The sequence below is a fragment of the Lissotriton helveticus genome, chromosome 5_1, assembly GCF_964261635.1.
Source record: "Lissotriton helveticus chromosome 5_1, aLisHel1.1, whole genome shotgun sequence".
In the NCBI taxonomy this organism is placed as follows: Eukaryota; Metazoa; Chordata; class Amphibia; order Caudata; family Salamandridae; genus Lissotriton; species Lissotriton helveticus.
Genome location: NC_136065.1, coordinates 1,008,457,382 through 1,008,474,938, shown reverse-complemented (window position 1 = coordinate 1,008,474,938; position 17,557 = coordinate 1,008,457,382). Strand labels below are relative to the sequence as shown.

Sequence of the window (17,557 nt, the reverse complement as noted above, 5' to 3'; positions counted from 1 at the left end):
CTCTTACCTGGCAGCCAAATCCTGGAACAACCTCCCCCAGCACATCAGGAAAGCCTTATCACTTATGGATTTCCACAAGAAACCGTAAACCTGGCTCTTCAACTAATCCTTCTTGCAGAATCTGCATTTACTCAGTGCCTGGATAACCTCACAGGTCACGAGTTGTGTGCTCTACAAACCTGTGTTACATTACATACATTACCTCCAGTTCCAGCTAAAGGACACAACAAGCTACAAGGGGCTTTTCCTGTGACTGCCCACTTAACCAATTACAACTTGACCTAGCCTGGGCCCTGCTGCTGGAGTGAGTCTTGACATCCAGGTGCTGGGCCCAATCTCCTCGACCCTTGGCTGGAGTAAACGTGTACTACTGCTAACATATCCTGAAAGCTGGGATTTAGAAACTTTTTGACTCCAAGAACCTCCAGCGGCCCCAGACGGATCAACGAAGGTTCATTGCTGCTGGGCCAAAGACATACAGGTTGCTCCCACTCTGAGCTTTTCTGTAGCGCAAATCCGATTCAGCAGGACCTTGTGAAGCAGGTATCTGGCCTTGTGGAGCCTATCTTGCTACAGCCTGCGGCCTTGCCCCAATGAAATAATCCAAGCTCCAAAAAAGTTACTGAGAATGAAGCTAGAAATCTTTACCCAGTGAAGATGACAAAAATATATGGCCGGATAGTGACCTTACATGGGCGCGAAATTCAAACTTCTCCAGCTCTGAACTTTCTGGCCAAAAGTCAATGGCTTCACTGAGATATTGTCCAGTGCCTATCCATAACGTGGAGCCCACAACCTGCTGCCTTGCCCCACTCTGAGGATTCTTGACATTCATTCCAGAGACTAATGGGCCTATTACGATTGCAGAAGGCCCGTCACCACCAGCGGTCCTTCTGCAATCAGACCGCGATATTTCCCCGCCACATTACAATGGCAGAGGGAATCACACTCGGATTGTGGTCGATGCAAAAACCATCCGCCACTGGACCACCATAAGCAATCATACAGATTGCCTGGGGGATGGTCCAGATAGCCTAAAATGGTGGCGGTGCCTAGCAGGCACCATCCACCAAATTAGGATGCTGGCTACAGTCGGCCTTTCAAAGGCTGGTGGGGATTTGTTACGGGGGCCTGTTGCGGGCCCCCCTTTTGTTGGGAGGAGGTGTGGGTGCACTGGGGGGTACCCATGGTAGCCCCTACATTTCACAGCACTACGTGGCAGGCACTGTGTGGTGTCTGCCACGTAGTGCAATTAAATGCACATCCTGCCTTTTTGGCAATGCGTCAGGTGCTGCAGTCAGCAGCACCCGCCGCAATGTTAAATGGCAAGATTCTAATTTGGTGTGCAGGACCACCAGGATGGCGGACGGACTCTAGTCCATCCACCATCCTAATGACCCCCTTAGTTCAGAGGGGGGTGCACTAAGGGTGTGTCTTGGCCCCTTTTCTTTTACATTTGTATAGGAACAATCTGGAGCACGTTCTCTTGAACCTAAATACTTATTGCCCCCAGGTGGGTAACCAAAGTTTGACGGTCGTCTTGTACGCTGAAGACGCTGTCCTCATGGCGAGGACAGCAAGAGGTTTACCACTTTTGTTGAATTCCTTTGTACAATTTATGGGGGGCCGGAACTTGTTGGTCAGTCACAGAAAATCATTAAAAACATCTTATTTGTATACCCACCTGGCCATAGCTATCTTAGTATTGTTCTCCTAAGCATTTGAATTACGGTGTGAATGACTTGAAATTATAGCACATGCCTTAGTACAACTACCTAATACAATGGTAATTTTCACAAGTCTGAAATCATGTTCAATAGCAGAAGCACTACTCCCGAGGGAGAAAGTGAAGAAGGGATGTCCATGGTGAAGTACAATTAATGATATACACAAGCTCACACATTTCTTCAATGAAATACTAGTTTTATTTTACCCTTAGAGTCAGTTGCCTCGACTTCAGGATTACCGGGCCCAATGATGTGTGAAATGGTTTGCATTCTCTTTGCCTCTCCAAGGTAATAGCTGGAAGATGTTTGGCTGATTTGTTTTGCTGGTCATCGTCTTTATCTTTATTGTAATGCCATAGGGAGATGTTTCCTATAGATATTAAAAGTACACATTTTGCTTTTGGTTAACAGATTAATAGAGTGGCTAACTGGCACATATCAAATATGGCTGTGATGTTAAACTCCTACATGTGTTTGCAATAAAAATACTCAGAGTTTATACTGTTGAAAACACACAGAGTAGGGAGAAAAATATAACAAAAGTTTTTATCATAATTACCAAACAAAAACCACCTCAAGTGAAATAAGCGCTGACAAATACAATAGGTTAGCTTTTAAACGGGCTAACAGTATATGAGTGCACACACATTCTTTAAGAATGTACACAAGCCGCAAAACAACACACCAACCAACACCTGCTTTCAGAAAGTCTTCCAATCATTCCGACACCCAGGGAAACCCAACAACAAAAATATAAGAATCAATGCACACTGAACAACAGTCACATAGAGCTGTGGAATCACGGTGATGTACATGATCAGCAAAGCACAGGATGGTGTGAAACAAAGGACACATAGTGATATGCATCAAAGCAACAAGAGGTAATACTCACCAAAGAACACTAATAATGCATGTCACAAGAGTATTAAAAGATGTGCTACAGGGAAGCTTTGGATGGTGTGCCTTTTGAAGCAAAGGTTGGTGTGCATGTTGTGCATTCTGGTCGCAGAGCCCATTTAGGCTCATAGAAGTATTTTTGTATCATGCAGAGGCATTTTAAATGAATTCTCAAGGGTGCTATTTGGTTTTAAATCGATTGTGTATGCCATCTAGGAAGGATGCAAATCCATCTAGGGCCATGCCACCAACACAAACTTCCCTCCGACATTTAAACAAGAAACAGTGTTTCACAATACCAAAAGCAGCAGTGTATAAAGGGATCACTCCTGCAGTATTTAGTTCAGCTATAATAAACTTCAGCTCATCTGCGCCTAGCAGGAAAGTCATTTGAGTCCTTTTCCTGGGAGGTTTTGTGAGTTCCCTATAGGGCCCACTGTAGTTCTCCCCAACTGTTGTTTGTAGGCCGCTTCTGCTTTGCACATGTTACAAAGTTACACGTTTATTTTTGTGTCACATTATAATTCTAGAAATAGGCTGAATGTTTTTTTTTGCTAGTTTGCTTTTCTGCTGGGACTCGAACATTGGGAACAAGGTTGAATAACAATGTGTCCTGTTTTTCAGTGCGGTTGGTCAATAACACACCTAACACATAGACATAACAAAGAGACCCAGCTGCTGTTTTCTAGAACAGCAGTTCTTATAAGCAGATACTTGCCATTTTGAAACTAGAGAGATGAATTTCTTGCGGATGAAGGACCCTGGAACGAGCTTGTTAACCTTGCACAATCTGAGATGCAGATCAGCTGACTGCAAATGCCAGGTATGGGGCCCGGCAATAATCCCAGAGATCCATGATGTATCATTTGTGCTCAAGTAGTGAGGTTAGGCTTTGGAAAATATATCATTTGCCATGGTAGGGCTTTTCATTGTGTACAGTCTACTGATAATGCTAATCATGTTACTAACAGCCTGATTCATCATTCTCCCGTTTTGCGAGCCCCTAATAGCGATTCATAACGAATCGCTATTAAGGACTTGCAAAACGGGATTCATGTAGGAATTGCAATAAATATTGCGATTCCTACATGTTGCTTATTTGCGATTAGCTAATTGCTAATCGCTAATAAGGAATAACTCCCCATGCATTCCTATGGGCCTACAGGCCCATAGGAATGCATGGGGAGTTATTCCTTATTTGCGATTAGCAATTAGCAATTAGCTAATCGTAAATAAGGATGCGATTTCAAGGGTGCAGGGGTGTCCAAAGGACACCCTGTCGCACCCCTGAAATGTAATCTACATTGGTGTTGCGCACACACATGTCCAAAGGACATGTGTGTGTGTAACATGCAACTTAGAAAAATGCATTTAAATGCATTTTTCTAAGTTTTTGCTATTTACCGAGAGGTCTGACCTCTCGGTAAATAGCGGCCCAAAATTGCAATTTCGCAATTTTAAAATGCTTCATGAATTGCATTTAAGGAATCTCAAATAGAGATTCCTTAAATTCAATTCTTCGCAAATGTGCGAGTTCTTAAATAGCGAATTTTGCATTTGGGATGATTAATCCCAAATGCAAAAATTGCACTCGCAAAAGGCCAGATTCTGAGAATCTTGCCCTTTGCGAGTGCAATTTAGCTTGATGAATCAGGCGGTTAGTTGCCTATGTTTCCTAATTGCAGCACAGTTGCTTCATGATAGAGCACAATAGTTTCAATAAATATTGCTTAAGATTTGGGCTTATCAGTACTGATGTGGTATGGTGACTCAACCGTACATACTGAAATTCTGTGATCTCAGTCATTGATCTGTTTCTAAACCAATTCCCCCAACTCCACCCGTTGGTGGAGTTGGGGGAAGTGAGCCATTGGGACAAAGAGTTTCCCAATTGCTGCCAGACAGGGGTCATCAGTACAACTCCACACTTCCACCCTAGTTTCTAAATAAAACAAAAAAGACACACAAGCAGGGCTCTTGCCTACCGTATGGGACAACATAAAGGAGAGGTTCAGTGAAAACCTGGGCAGACGTGATGTCAATATAAGTGCTCTCAATCTTAGTATGAAAACACCAATATATTTTCAAAAGGCCTGGAATGGTTACCCTCGATTAAAAAGACAGTTGTAATTATGAACAGATGTTAATAGAGTAAACTGTGACAGGGGGACATTTTGTGCTTTTGCAGTGCAGGTACTAAGGCACCTAGACTTCTCCTTGACAACTACATACCCATAGACATTTAGGTGAGTTTTATACCTGTTTGGGTCCTCATCTGGATAACTCTTACTACACTGATATTTTAACTGCCTTGCTAGGGCATACAATTCCTCATCACCAGATGCCTTTATGGGTCTTGTTGAATGAAGCCCTACTGATGTAATGGGGATAGGTTTGTAAGAAAAAATGACAAATATTTTGTAACATCCTATGGTCAAATACAATAAACCAATGTAAAGACGTGAAAAATAACAAATGGCCACACTGTCCTAGTCAAAATGTTTCAGAGGCAATGCTTTGCTTTTCCGCCAACTCCAAGCCAATAGATACAGCAACTGCTTTTAAAAGAGTATAGTGAAGAAGAATACCATTCCTGAACCACAGCAATTACAGCTCAACCAATGGCAAAGCCAGCATTTACAATTCTCCCACTGCAGCCCACATATGATATTACATGTATTACGTTTTGAATCATTTGAAATGCCAGGCCCACACCCGGCTCATTAAAACACTCCAAAAATGCTTTTATTTAAATGACAAAGTGTTACATCTAAAGAAACACTAAGGACCTCATTCAGAGCATGGAGTCTTAGGAATGATTACAATGTAGGGCGGATTGCCACCGCCCGCATGGCGGTGGCAATCCGCCCTACATTTCCCTCCGCCCGCCATACATTGTCTCCCGCCATATTAGTATGTCGGGGGGATCCCGGTGGATGGAGAGACCGTCCGCCATCCATATTAGCATGGGTGTGGGAAGCAGCCGTTCCGTGGGTGCGATGCCGCCACAGAACGGCATGCAGATTTTGCTGTTGGGGTCCGTTGCGGGCCCCCAGGCTATTGGGGGGTGGGGGGTGCACATGGGTACCTCCCTACATTGTCATGGAAAAGGTGGCAGGCACCTCGCAGTGCCTGTCACCTTGTGCATGACAATGCACACAGTGCATTCCCAGCATTGTGGTGGGCAGGGCTGTGAGCATCGCCCGTCACAATGGTGGGAATGGAGGATGCCACTGCCACGGTGGCGGTGGCATCCTAATTGCAGGTGCAGGACCGCCACACCACTGGTGGCCAGTCCCAGCACTGCTAGGGTGGCTATACGAATCGAGCCCTTAGTATTGTGTACACAGTAATACTGCTTGTGTGAAAGATTACATCATAGTAAAAAAGCTACATAAATAAGTACACCAACTGCACACAAGAGCAGGCACTCTTAGTAGTAATTTCAGCAACAGTGTCACAGAAAGTGTTAAACCAGTTCAAACTAAAAATATTTCCATAAACAAATCATGATAAAGATGATGGATGCTACCACTGCACAACACAGGAGGGCAACGACAACCCAATGGCTATGCTGGATGAAAACGTACTCAACATCTATGAAGTGGATATGACTGCAAACATGAGTGTAGTGATGGTGGTGGAACCCTCAGAGAACTACATGTAAGCACCTCAACTGCTTCGCCCCACTATGAAGTGTTGATAGTCTTGCAATTTAGTGCCCCTAGCTTCTCCCACACCACTGACAACAAGGCCAGTTGAAGATAGCAGACACGTCCAGTATGCTATTACAGTAAGTTAGTGTTCAAAGTAATGATTCAGAGCAGGCACATGTGCATGTGATTTTTGTGTCAAAACCACAGTCAAATTGAGGGTCAATTGAGATTCTATGCAATAACTGAGTTTCCAAATATACTAGGTGCAATTTATTGAAGCCATGTCCAAAGATACAGCACTGAATGAAAGTGCAGGTCATGCAGATCAAGCATTGCTCTAAGTGTGGTGGACAGTCCGCTGCCACGGAAGAGGCCAATGCTGACGTGGTGAAGTCTAATGATCCATTAAAACAATGAGGGTATACATTACTGTATCGTTTCAAATATGCTCAGTTCCAATCAAATACATAAGTGCAATAAATAACGTTCAGTTAAGAAACAAGCATTGGCAATATCAATATGTCTGATTAAACATTCAAACAGATGCTGAAACATACACAAATGCATACAAACTATTTGTGGTGTCAACGTGCACCTAGTCATTTCTGTGCTTCGTAAACCTGTGGCCTCTTTTTAATTCCCTAAGTATTTGGGGCTGATGCTCATTCCAAAGCACAATGTTCACAGCTAACCCAGTCCCATGTTACTACAAGTAAAGAAGTAGAAAATTATAGGGCAAGATGTACAACATCATTTTGTAGTCACAAGCCCTCCAATTTGCTAAATCAAAGGGTTTGTGACCACAAAATAGTATTCGGTCATGTATTAAACCAATTTGTGATTTGTTAAAGATTTCCCAAAATGTAAAATCGTTTTAATGACATTCCAAACCGCAAATAAGCAGGGTGTGAAAGCGGCACTACATCCTATTTGTGAGCCGCAGTGAGATGTACCAACGACTTGCGACTGCATTTGCAGTTGCGTACCATTGAAATTTTACAGCTTCCTCAAAGAGGGTGGTAACAGATTCACAAAGGGGGAGTTGTCTACCTTGAACAGTTTACCCTTTATTTAATCGTGTTAGGCGGCCTTGGGGGCAGCAAGCTGTGGTTGAGGGGACCACTGTCTGCTCCTTCCAATGTCTTCCCAAAAGGGATTTTTTTAAAGTACCATATGTTTCGTTTAAATAACAAAGTTTGTTTAAAAAACAAAAAGTTTACTTTTTGGGAATGCAAGCACAGGGATTGTGGTCTGCTCTTCTGTGCAGGCCACCATCTATGTGCGTGTAACCAATCGCATAGGGTCACAAATAGAAATCTGCCATACTAATATTTCTTAGGCAGGTAGCTCAGGGTTCCCCTGAAACTGGAGATTTAATGATGCAACTTATTAGTACTTAGATCGCATCTATAAATTAAATACTTATGGTTAAAAGTTGGTGCTATGATGATCCATGAATGAAACAGCCTTTACAACGCGGGCTGAGCCATGCATGCCGTTTCCCCGCAAGCTGAACCACAATTGCCATAACCACGCATATGCCTTAACCACAGGCGGTGCACCACCTAGATGCGCAGATAGGCAGGCACAGGAAGAGGAAGGATTGGGAGAGGACACAGTCTGGTAAATGGGTCTTGGGGGTAGTTTTTAGGGCACAGGGGGAGTCAGTTTGTTTATATGGCACGGGGCCGGGATTTAGGGCTCAGTGTGGGGGGGTAGGGTAGTTTTCAGGGGTGTGGGTCAGCTTTTAGGGCTCATGGAGAGGGGGCTGGGGTCGGGGTCGTTTTTAGGACGTGGGGTAAGTTTTTAGGGATCACATTGAGGCAGGGTAAAGGGTCAATTTGCAGGGCTGGGTCAGTTTTAGGGTGGGGGCCTCGTCAGGGAAGTTTTTAAGATTTGGAGGTGAGTTTTAGGGTTTAGGAAGTGGGGGACGGGACAGTTTTCAGGGCTGGGGCAGTTTTGGGTTCAAGGGCGGGTCTGTGGTCGGGTAGTTTTTAGTACCTGGGGCTGGGTTTTGGAGCTCTGGGCGGGGGCTGGGGTGTGATCTTTACCACGCATAGCCCTTTACCAATCATGCCTTTAAAGCAAAATTGCATGGTAAAGTAATGTGTTAAGACGCATTCGTTCTTGGGGCAGCGTGGTAGAGACACAAATGGTCTAGCCACACGTGCTTCTGTCATACAACTGATCCATGATGGTGTGCTGCACACTTTTCTATTCAGAGACACACTTAAATGAATTAGAAGATGAGGGCTTTGCATAGCCCTTCTGAAGCAAGTAGGAGCAGACCGTGTCCTGCACAGCGCTACTTAGCACGGTCACACGAGTACTCTTTGTAGATGCTGGACAGAAAAGCCATATTTTAGTACAGAAATTCCATATTTCATTGCTGTGCACCTACGAATACTTTAATTGTCGCTATCTTGGACAAAAGGGAATATGCCTAGACTCTTTGAAAAAAAAAAGGTGGCCATTGTGCTCTTATACAAATTTGTTATTGCGGTTAGAATGAGCCTAGACATTTACTTCAGTTGATATGAACAAGAACGGCAACTCCCAGAAGCCATCTGTTTGTAGACAAAGGCTGGAACATATTGTGGACACTTACACATATTTAAGGCTTGATATTTTGTTAGCAATGTTGCATAGAAAACGCGCTTATACGGATTCATTCTCTCACAATTGAACAAGGTGTCTGTTGTATATTCTCATCTCTGGTAGATTCTGATGGTGGCAATGAGCCGTTCAAACTAAATTCAGAGCATTATAAATAATAAAACTCTCGATGCAATGTGATGTAAGTAGAAAGAATTGGTTTTAGTTCGTTTTCTCACATAGCTTCAAATCCACCGTCTTATTGCATGTGACAACTTCTCAAGCCACTTGTAGTTCACTGTGTGTCACAAAATTAAACATGAAACCGGATCCCGTGCTCGGGGCGCGGGTTGGATATGGCATACAAAAGACACCACCTGCAGATTCTGCTTAAGTCTGCAGTGATACAAAGCACAGTTTCGTTTTTTAAAACATTCTTTCTACAGTATTCTTGCTTATAAATCAACCCTCCTATCAAAGGTTGATGGCTGCCTGATGATAACATTCTGACAAGTCATCTATCCCTAGGTCAATGCCTCATTTGCAGAATAATGACTTTTTCACAAAAAACAGGTACGTTATTTAATGTGTAATTTAGGTGAATAGCTGCTTTGGCTTTGAGATATGCTATCAAGGATGTGAAAAATAGTGTACCAATTTTATAGTTTTCTAAAAAAAAGAAAGTTGAATTCATCACATATTACTGAAAGAGCCATTACTAAAGAGGCGAACAAAAAAGACGCAAACCTATTGGACCACAGAGGCTGCAGGTGCTGCAAATAATCAAACGTGTCGTGCCATTGGGTAGGCGACTAGAAATAAACATTGTTTTGCCTGTTAAAAGACAAACATTTCAAATTTGAATACAGAAGCAGATTTTTGTTAGATACTTCTCATACACGCCCTGTTTTGAATACACATTCTTTCACCCTTTGCCCGTGTCACATATTCTTGACTGTAGTACATATACACCATCCTTAGCAGTGACAGCTCCTCCACTAAGGCGTCGCCCCACTGTTTTCTGCATATGAAATAAAGGAAAACTAAAATGATAGTAACTGGTTGTTATTATCGTTTTATCTTTTCCTGCTGCGGCTTGGTGGGCGGGGCGAGTCTGCTAAGTTCTTGGAGCAGGGGAGGAGTAGAGGCACCCTCCTAAGGGCACAATGACTGTTTGGCTGGCCCTCTCAGCCGACCAAACAGTCATGCACAATTTGCATATTCTCCATTCCGACTGTATTACATTCTGTATGGAGAGCATGCCCAACTCCCTATTCCCTGGCTGAGGGCCAAACCACGGCGCTCAGACCAATCACAACGCTGCATTGCAGCATTGAGTTTGGTCAGGGGAGCCTGGGTGCTTACCAATCACAACACTTCATTGCAGCATTGTGATTGGTTAGGGGCTGGGTGCTTACCAATCACAACACTGCATTGCAGCGTCGTGTCACGATTGCTGGTCCCAGGGGGACCAGCGGTTTACAAATGCGTCCAGCACACGCAAGTACACATGCGCGGTGGTAGCCCCAACAGTCTAAAAGGGAGCTGCCCCCGTGCAACAACGCTTCGTGTTCCTGCTTCGGGAGAGTGTTGTTTATCTTCCAGGTCACATTCCTTCACTTCCGGGTCGTCGGGCTCCGCGTCAGCGTCCTGCTTCATAGCGGCGTTGCTCCTGCCCGGATCTCATTGTTTCAGTGTTCCAGCTCCCTACTGCATTTTCTGAGTCGTAGACCCCATTTCTCCTGCCTCCTGCAACCTAAAAAGAGATAACAAAGCTGCATTACTGAAAACTTTGGTAACAGTGCTTTTGCGCTGACACTATTCTTATTTCTTTGTCCCTGTATATACTTATCTGATTCAGTGTTTCTGACGTCATGGACATCAGCTCAAAGTTTCTTAGAAAATAGTATCCTAATACAAAAATGAAAAAAGGACGTTGATTAGTTCTGCCTGAATATTAAGGTGAAACCTCATTTAGTTTTTTGAGAATTATGTTACGAACACAGAATACATCTTTCTAGGTGGGTTCCTTGGCTTAAGACCTCCTCTACTGTTTCACTTCTTTTACTTAGACTCCCCCCAACTAAGCAGTGTTTTGTTTTCCCTATAGACCCAAACACATACCTTACAACCCCAGTTACATGCATAACTTGGAAGAAGAGAAACCCTAAGGTACGGCATAGCATCATGAGAGAGAATAAGATGTAGAAGGTGACCTTTCCATATACTTACCAGTTCTCTGTTCTCCTCATTTTGTCTACAGTTCTGCTGTGCCTTGTTATTGACTGGTCCTGTTGCAGCCTGGGGTTATACGTGGCACTTCCAATCTCTCTTCTTGTTTTGTTTCCCTTCTTCCGCGGGTTACCAATGTCAGTTTGACCTGGTTGGGTGCAATAGGTGATTTAGGGAAGTTGCAGACCTTGCTTCATGTTTATGACGTTCCTGCGGAAATATTGTTGAAACTTGACACGTTGTGATTGGTCAGGGGAGGATGGGTGTGCTTCCTGGTTCCTGCGGAGGGATGACGACGAGGGATGACGAGGAGCGGTGAGGAGGTAAGGTAAGTTATTTTTTCTTAACTTTACCCCCTTCCCCCTTCTCGCCCCGTCCTCCACCCTGCCACCCCAATCAGTGCCAGCATCACTGCTAATTAGAAACGTGCCATATGTAAGTTGCCGTCCACCTACTGTTCTGAATAATCTTTTGCCACCGAAGAAAAGACAGGGGACAGGAGATGCCACCGTAGTCTGTTGTTTATATAAAAGTCGGGCTGTTTATGAGTTGCCATAGTTTTAATATTTCTTGCTCAGGAGTGCCCTCCAACTGGCTTGCAATGTTGCAGGCCCTAGACCCACATGCTAATAAATAAATGACACAGACCCGATTAGTGAGGTACTGCAAACTGCCCCCGAGCATGTGCACTAGGTCCTTTTATTGCCAGGGTCACCTGACCATTGACACCTGTGTTGGTTGGGTGGGGGGTAGGTATAAAGGCCAGCCCTCAGGGATTGTCTGGTAAACTAGTGCCTGCCTGAATTCTAGAACGTGTCCAGCAGGGCACTACATTCCTCCAAAACTTTATTGAAAACAATAACAAGCCCAACCTGTGGACATAAACAAAAGACACAAACATCGTCTCTCAGGTTTTGGAGGCAGTCTGAAGGACAGCAGTGGGCAAGTGCCACTGGGAGCACCCTAGCATCTCTGCACACATCCATGGTTTAACCAGCTACCACTAAGCATGAACACTGTGTAGATGGAGTTCGAATTCTTTGACAGCATGTCAGTTGGGTCAATGTCCACTAACACACTGTTGGTCAGTCATGCTTGTTCTTGTGGCGATGCAGTAGGTGTCATACAGTTCAAAACCAGGTGGTGAGTTGTTCCTTTGTTGGATTGGATGATGCACGTGGCAATATGGTGTGGTTGCCTTTAGATGACCTGGATTACAAGTGGTAATGATTTGCTTGGAGTGAGGGTAACTGGAGGGGCTTCGCAGCTACCCAGCACAGTATCTTTGCTGGTGCTGTTCCTCTCCCTTGGCATGTGTGGTTGCAAGCAGGGATGCATTCTGTCTCAAGCAACTGATGCTTGGGAGCTGACAGTTGCACTGGGAAGCATGGGGGTAGAGATGAGGTTTGCACTTCCTGGTGGCTTATGATTGGTGCTCCCATTGAGTTGTCACCAGGGAGGTCGCTCCACCTCAGTGGCAGGTTACTGTCTGGGGCGCACTTTCGGGTAGTGGCATGAGTCTCTTCACCCTGTGATCTTGTGCTCTTGCTCATCTGTGGTCATCCAGTCCTGCAGTGTGACAAGCCAGGTCACTTGCTTTTCTTCTTCCTCGGTTCTTGCTTGCAGTGTGGCATTCTGCCACAAGTTGTTAGTTCTCCTCACTGGTGCCTCCTGCAAGCTCCGTCACGTTCATTGGACTGCGCATCCTCTCCCATCTCGGACAACTCGCTGGTCTGGTCATGTCTGCAGGACTGGGCATCTTCTTGCATGTGCGTCAGCCATTTTGTGGATGCCAGTGGAGGTAGGTGTGCTTTGATGGATCCGGTCTGCAGCCTCTTTCATACCTTTCATCTCCTCAAGGTAACCTGGCTGCAACTACGGATGGCTGTGGGAGGTGAGGGTCTCCTTTCTTTTGCAGTGGTGGCAGCCTGCCACTTGGGAATGTGTGACTCTCCTCATGCCTGTAATGGGCCGATGTGAGACGCAGTGTTAAGGCAGTGTTGGGGAGAACACTCCCTGTTCATTCTCTGGCCCTGGCTGCAGTGCTGTTGCAGTTGAGGTGTGTAGATGCTCTCTTCCTGTATTTGGGCAATGCTAGGCCTTTACTCCCCTCTTTTCTCTAGAAAGTGTTAGTGGCACTGGGGTTGCATTATTGGTGTCCCTCTTATACCACTGTAATGCAGTGCCCTGATTCTCTGCTTTCGAACACTTGTTGTTCCTCCATGAATGTGTGCTGTAAGTTCATACTTCCGCCTCTGATGTGGACTGAGGTTGGAGGCAACTCTTGTTCCCTAGACTAATCAACTGTATTCTTTATGGAGAACATGATACATGCTAAAAATAGAAAAATACTTATGTGGAAAAAAGAATCCTACAATTTTTACTGTTCGTGCATTTTTCAAAACAGGAGGCAACCAAAATAAGCATGCTGAATTTTACCGATAAAATATTGTCCAGTGGAATAGCTTAGATCAATTGCCTCTAAGACAGTTTCGATGACACAACATTTTTTTTATTGTGTGCAAGAGCACCAATCAAAACAGTGTAATACCAAAAATACAATGGACATTATTGTAAATTACATCATAGCATTGACATATCACGTATGACATTGGTATGTTACAAACAAAGAAACATTGAACGAAGATGCTGTGGCTACTTAGCAATGAGCGTAATCCGAAAGAGAAACAGTAATAAATGATAAACAGAGTTGGTAATACTTATTGCTAACTAAGGAACGACAACAGCAGAAAAGATGGTTAAACTGTAAAAAATGACCAATGAATGGCATTCATATTATTGTTTTAAGTCCTCAGTATGTGTCTTTGTTAATTTAAGTCTTTAATTGTCTTCAGTTTAAATCTGATGCACAACAGGGTAGTTTTGGTGCCTCATCTCTCAGGACAAATGCAAAAAGAATAATTGATGGCCAGATGCAGAATAATGTCATACATTCACCCTGGTACAGAGATCTGGGCCTAAATCCATCATTTTTCTGCTCCCCATGAAATTCCAGTTTGAACCGAGCCATATGCAAATCATTCTTGACCCTGCGCCCAATGGGATCAGTCCAGCCTGAACTGCCAGGCCAGGTCCTCCCTGGACTGGAAAGAAGCATCCTAGGACCAGTTTCAGGGTTTCACCCCTCATCAGCCAGGATAGCTTGACTCCAGTACCATGGAGAGCACGGGTCCCACGTCTGGGCATACCCGTCTCAATCGGGTGAAAAATGCAAAAAGAACAATTGACGGACAAAATGCAGAACAATGTCATGCATTCACCCCAGTACAGAGATCTGGGCCTAAATCCATAGTGTTTTGCTCCCCATGAAATTCCAGTTTGAACTCAGCCATATGCAAATCAGTCTTGACCCTGCGCCCAATGGACACAGTCCAGCCCGAACTGCTAAGCGGGTCCTCCCTGGACTGAAAACAAGCATCCAAGAATTGGTTTTGGGGTTTCACCTCTTAGGACCTGCATGTTCTTGACCGCCAAGCCATATCTTCTAGCTTGTGCTTTATTGTCGAAAACGAACAACTTATGGAGTATTTTCAGTTTGCCTTCTCACTTAGCTCTTGTGTTTGGTAATCTGTACCTTAAGGTTCTGTGAGCTTTGCAAGACGTGCAATACTATACATTGACATTTCATTGCATGTGCAGTGTTGGTGCTGTTACAGACGGTAAATACGGAGAGTTTTAGAAAAAGTGCAACACCTTTGACATGCCATACAACTGCTGCAACTATTTTGTTCTCTCACTGCAGGTAATAAACAGGCCTACAGTGATACTGAAAGAAATTTCAGAATGGATGCCAAATGTTATGGACCAGTCAATGACAAAAAACACAAAACACGAGAGTCTCACTTAGGCAAGGTCAGTGTTTACTTTCTGTTAAGGTTCATGTGCATTTGTACAACTCACCACAGTTTGGGTGCCCCAAATATATTACTCGTCTGCAGCTCCAAAAATAAATGTGAACTCTCTCAGCTTTCAGGAATAATGTGTTATGGTTAAAAATACCACAAACATTGAGGTTCCAGATAAAATGACAGGCATAGCCTGCCACAGAACAATGCTCCACAGAAGTGTGGGCTCAAATCTTGCCCATAGATGACTTGGATGGAATATCATTTAGTACATTAACTCTTCATCACAGTTATCTGTTGGGCATTTAACAACAGCCCTCGTCACATTAATATCAAACAGATTGCACAATAATAGTTAACCCTTAATTTTTGTGGTATGGTGTTTATCATTGGCAATTTATGTTATGTTATGTTACGTTATGTTATGTCTCTTATGCTATGTTATGTATATTTGTATACCAAACAACTCACCCTGAGGGAATCCTGGTGCTGAAGCAGGAGCTTTATGGTCCATGCCAAGATAGGGGCAAGGTAAAGAGCCAAGTCTTCAGTTTTTTGCAGAATTCAAGCACTGAGAAGGAGGCTCTGATGAGCTGGTGATGGTCATTCCAGTCTCTAGGAGCGAGCTAGGAAAATACACAATAACTGGATCTGGTTCTGCATATGTGGGGGTGTCTGCAAGAAGAAGGCCGGCTTAGCAGTGTGTCTGGTAGGTTTGTGGATGTTTATGCATTTGTTGAAGTACGTGGGGCCAATGTTGTTTAAAACTTTGTATTTGTGCGTGAGCTGTTCGAAGAGTGTTTGTTTGTGGAGTGGGAGCCAGCGGAGCACTTTGAGGTGTGGAATGATGTGAGTGTGTGGAGTGGAAGATTTAGAGTGCCACTTGCCACATAGTTTTGCATGATCTGGAGTCTATTGGTCAGCTGAGCATTGATTTCAGCATAGAGTGTGTTGCCGTAGTTCGACTTGCTGATGACGAGGACTTGGGTAGTGGTTCTGTGAGTTTTGGTGGGGAGCCATTTGAAGAACGTCTTATACAACTTGAGTGTGTGGAATAAGGAGACAGAGACTGCATTCACTTAGTCAATCATGGTGAGTTGGTTGTCGATTACTATTCTGAAGTTCTTTGCATGGGTTGATGGGAGGGGTGTGGGTCCGAGTTTAAAAGGCCACCAGGTGGAGTCCCAGTGCAAGATGTCTTTGCCGAAGATTACTACTTCTGTCTTGGCTCATTTTGCCTGAACTTCAGGTCCCCATTTACAAAGTGATTATTTTCCATTTTCTGTTTAAAGTGGAAGTTAAAAAGTGGTATTGTGGCATTGTAGCTGCTTGCCATTTAAGAGCTTGGTAAGGTGGTGAATAAATCCTCGCTCCTTCACAAATAATAATAAAATATGTGCAGTCTATGCTCCAAACACAGATGACCCCGAGATTTTGAATTACTTAAGTTTAGAATTAGCGGATTGGCCATCCTCTGTTGTTTTCTGTGGAGATCTGAACATGCATCTTGAAGGGGGAATAGATATATCCAGTGACACTATATATTCAGGTTTAAAAAAGAAGACATACAATGCAGTTAAAGGTTTAGTAACTGAATATGGTTTAAGAGATGTGGGGTATGCAAAAAACCCTCTCTCACCCGGTTTTACTTTTTTTTCAAATCCCCATCAAAAATTTGTACGACTAGATTATTTTTATGTGAATTCCGGATTAATTAACAGTATTGTATTTGAAATCTTCCCCCGTATAATTTCTGATCATAATCCAATAGTAATAGAGGTAGCGACAGAAAACGGCTTTGCCCCATTGCGTAGGTCCTGGTCATTTGATCAGAAACTACTAGCAGATCCTCTGTATATAGAAATCATGACGAAATGGATCAAAGAGTTTTTTCTCTTTAATAGAAGGACTACCTCCATTCAAAATGTATGGGATGCTTTTAAAACTGGGATCCGGGGGGAAACACTTTCCTACTCAATTAAGAAACAAAAAAATATTAAAGAGAAAACAGATCACAATTTTAACTTAGTACGAGAATGGGAGGAAAATTAGCTACAGCTATCTCTAAACATCAAGATACTGAACAAATTAAGACTACATTGGATATCTACAAGGCTAAGCTTTATGAGACATTTGCAGCTAAACAAGGGGAACAACTTGCGATATTTAGATCTTAGCTTCATGAAATGGGAGAAAACTCAGGAAAGATATTAGCAAAAAGAACTAGAGAGAAAGAAACTCTAAACTCTATAAATGAGATACAAGATGAGGCAGGTCAGGTCCACAATCACCCAAACCAAATTTTGGAGGTATTTCGGCAATTCTATTCCCAGCTTTACAAAAACGATAATGGCGCTTATTTCTCGGATTTGATGTTAAACTTCATTGGAGAAAACAATATTACAAAACTGAATGATTTCCAATCACAATTCCTGGAAGCTGATATTACTTGGGAGGAGATTGAATCAGCTTTGCTCACACTGGCTACGGGGAAAGCCATGGGTCCTGATGGCATCCCTCTCGAGTTTTTCAGGATTTTTAGAAATTTTATGAAAGAAGACTTACTAATTACATTCCAGGAAGC

At 43.6% G+C, this 17,557-nt stretch overlaps 1 protein-coding gene across 1 annotated transcript in view; it reads right to left on the bottom strand.

Annotated features, from left to right (window-relative positions):
• Positions 1 to 17,557, bottom strand: part of C5_1H10orf90 (chromosome 5_1 C10orf90 homolog) — an 822,168-nt gene that overhangs the window by 100,500 nt on the left and 704,111 nt on the right. The window contains exon 5 of the mRNA XM_078641149.1: positions 1,934 to 2,097. Coding sequence (XP_078497275.1) covers positions 1,934 to 2,097 — 164 coding nt within the window. The remainder of the gene's footprint in view (positions 1 to 1,933; positions 2,098 to 17,557) is intronic.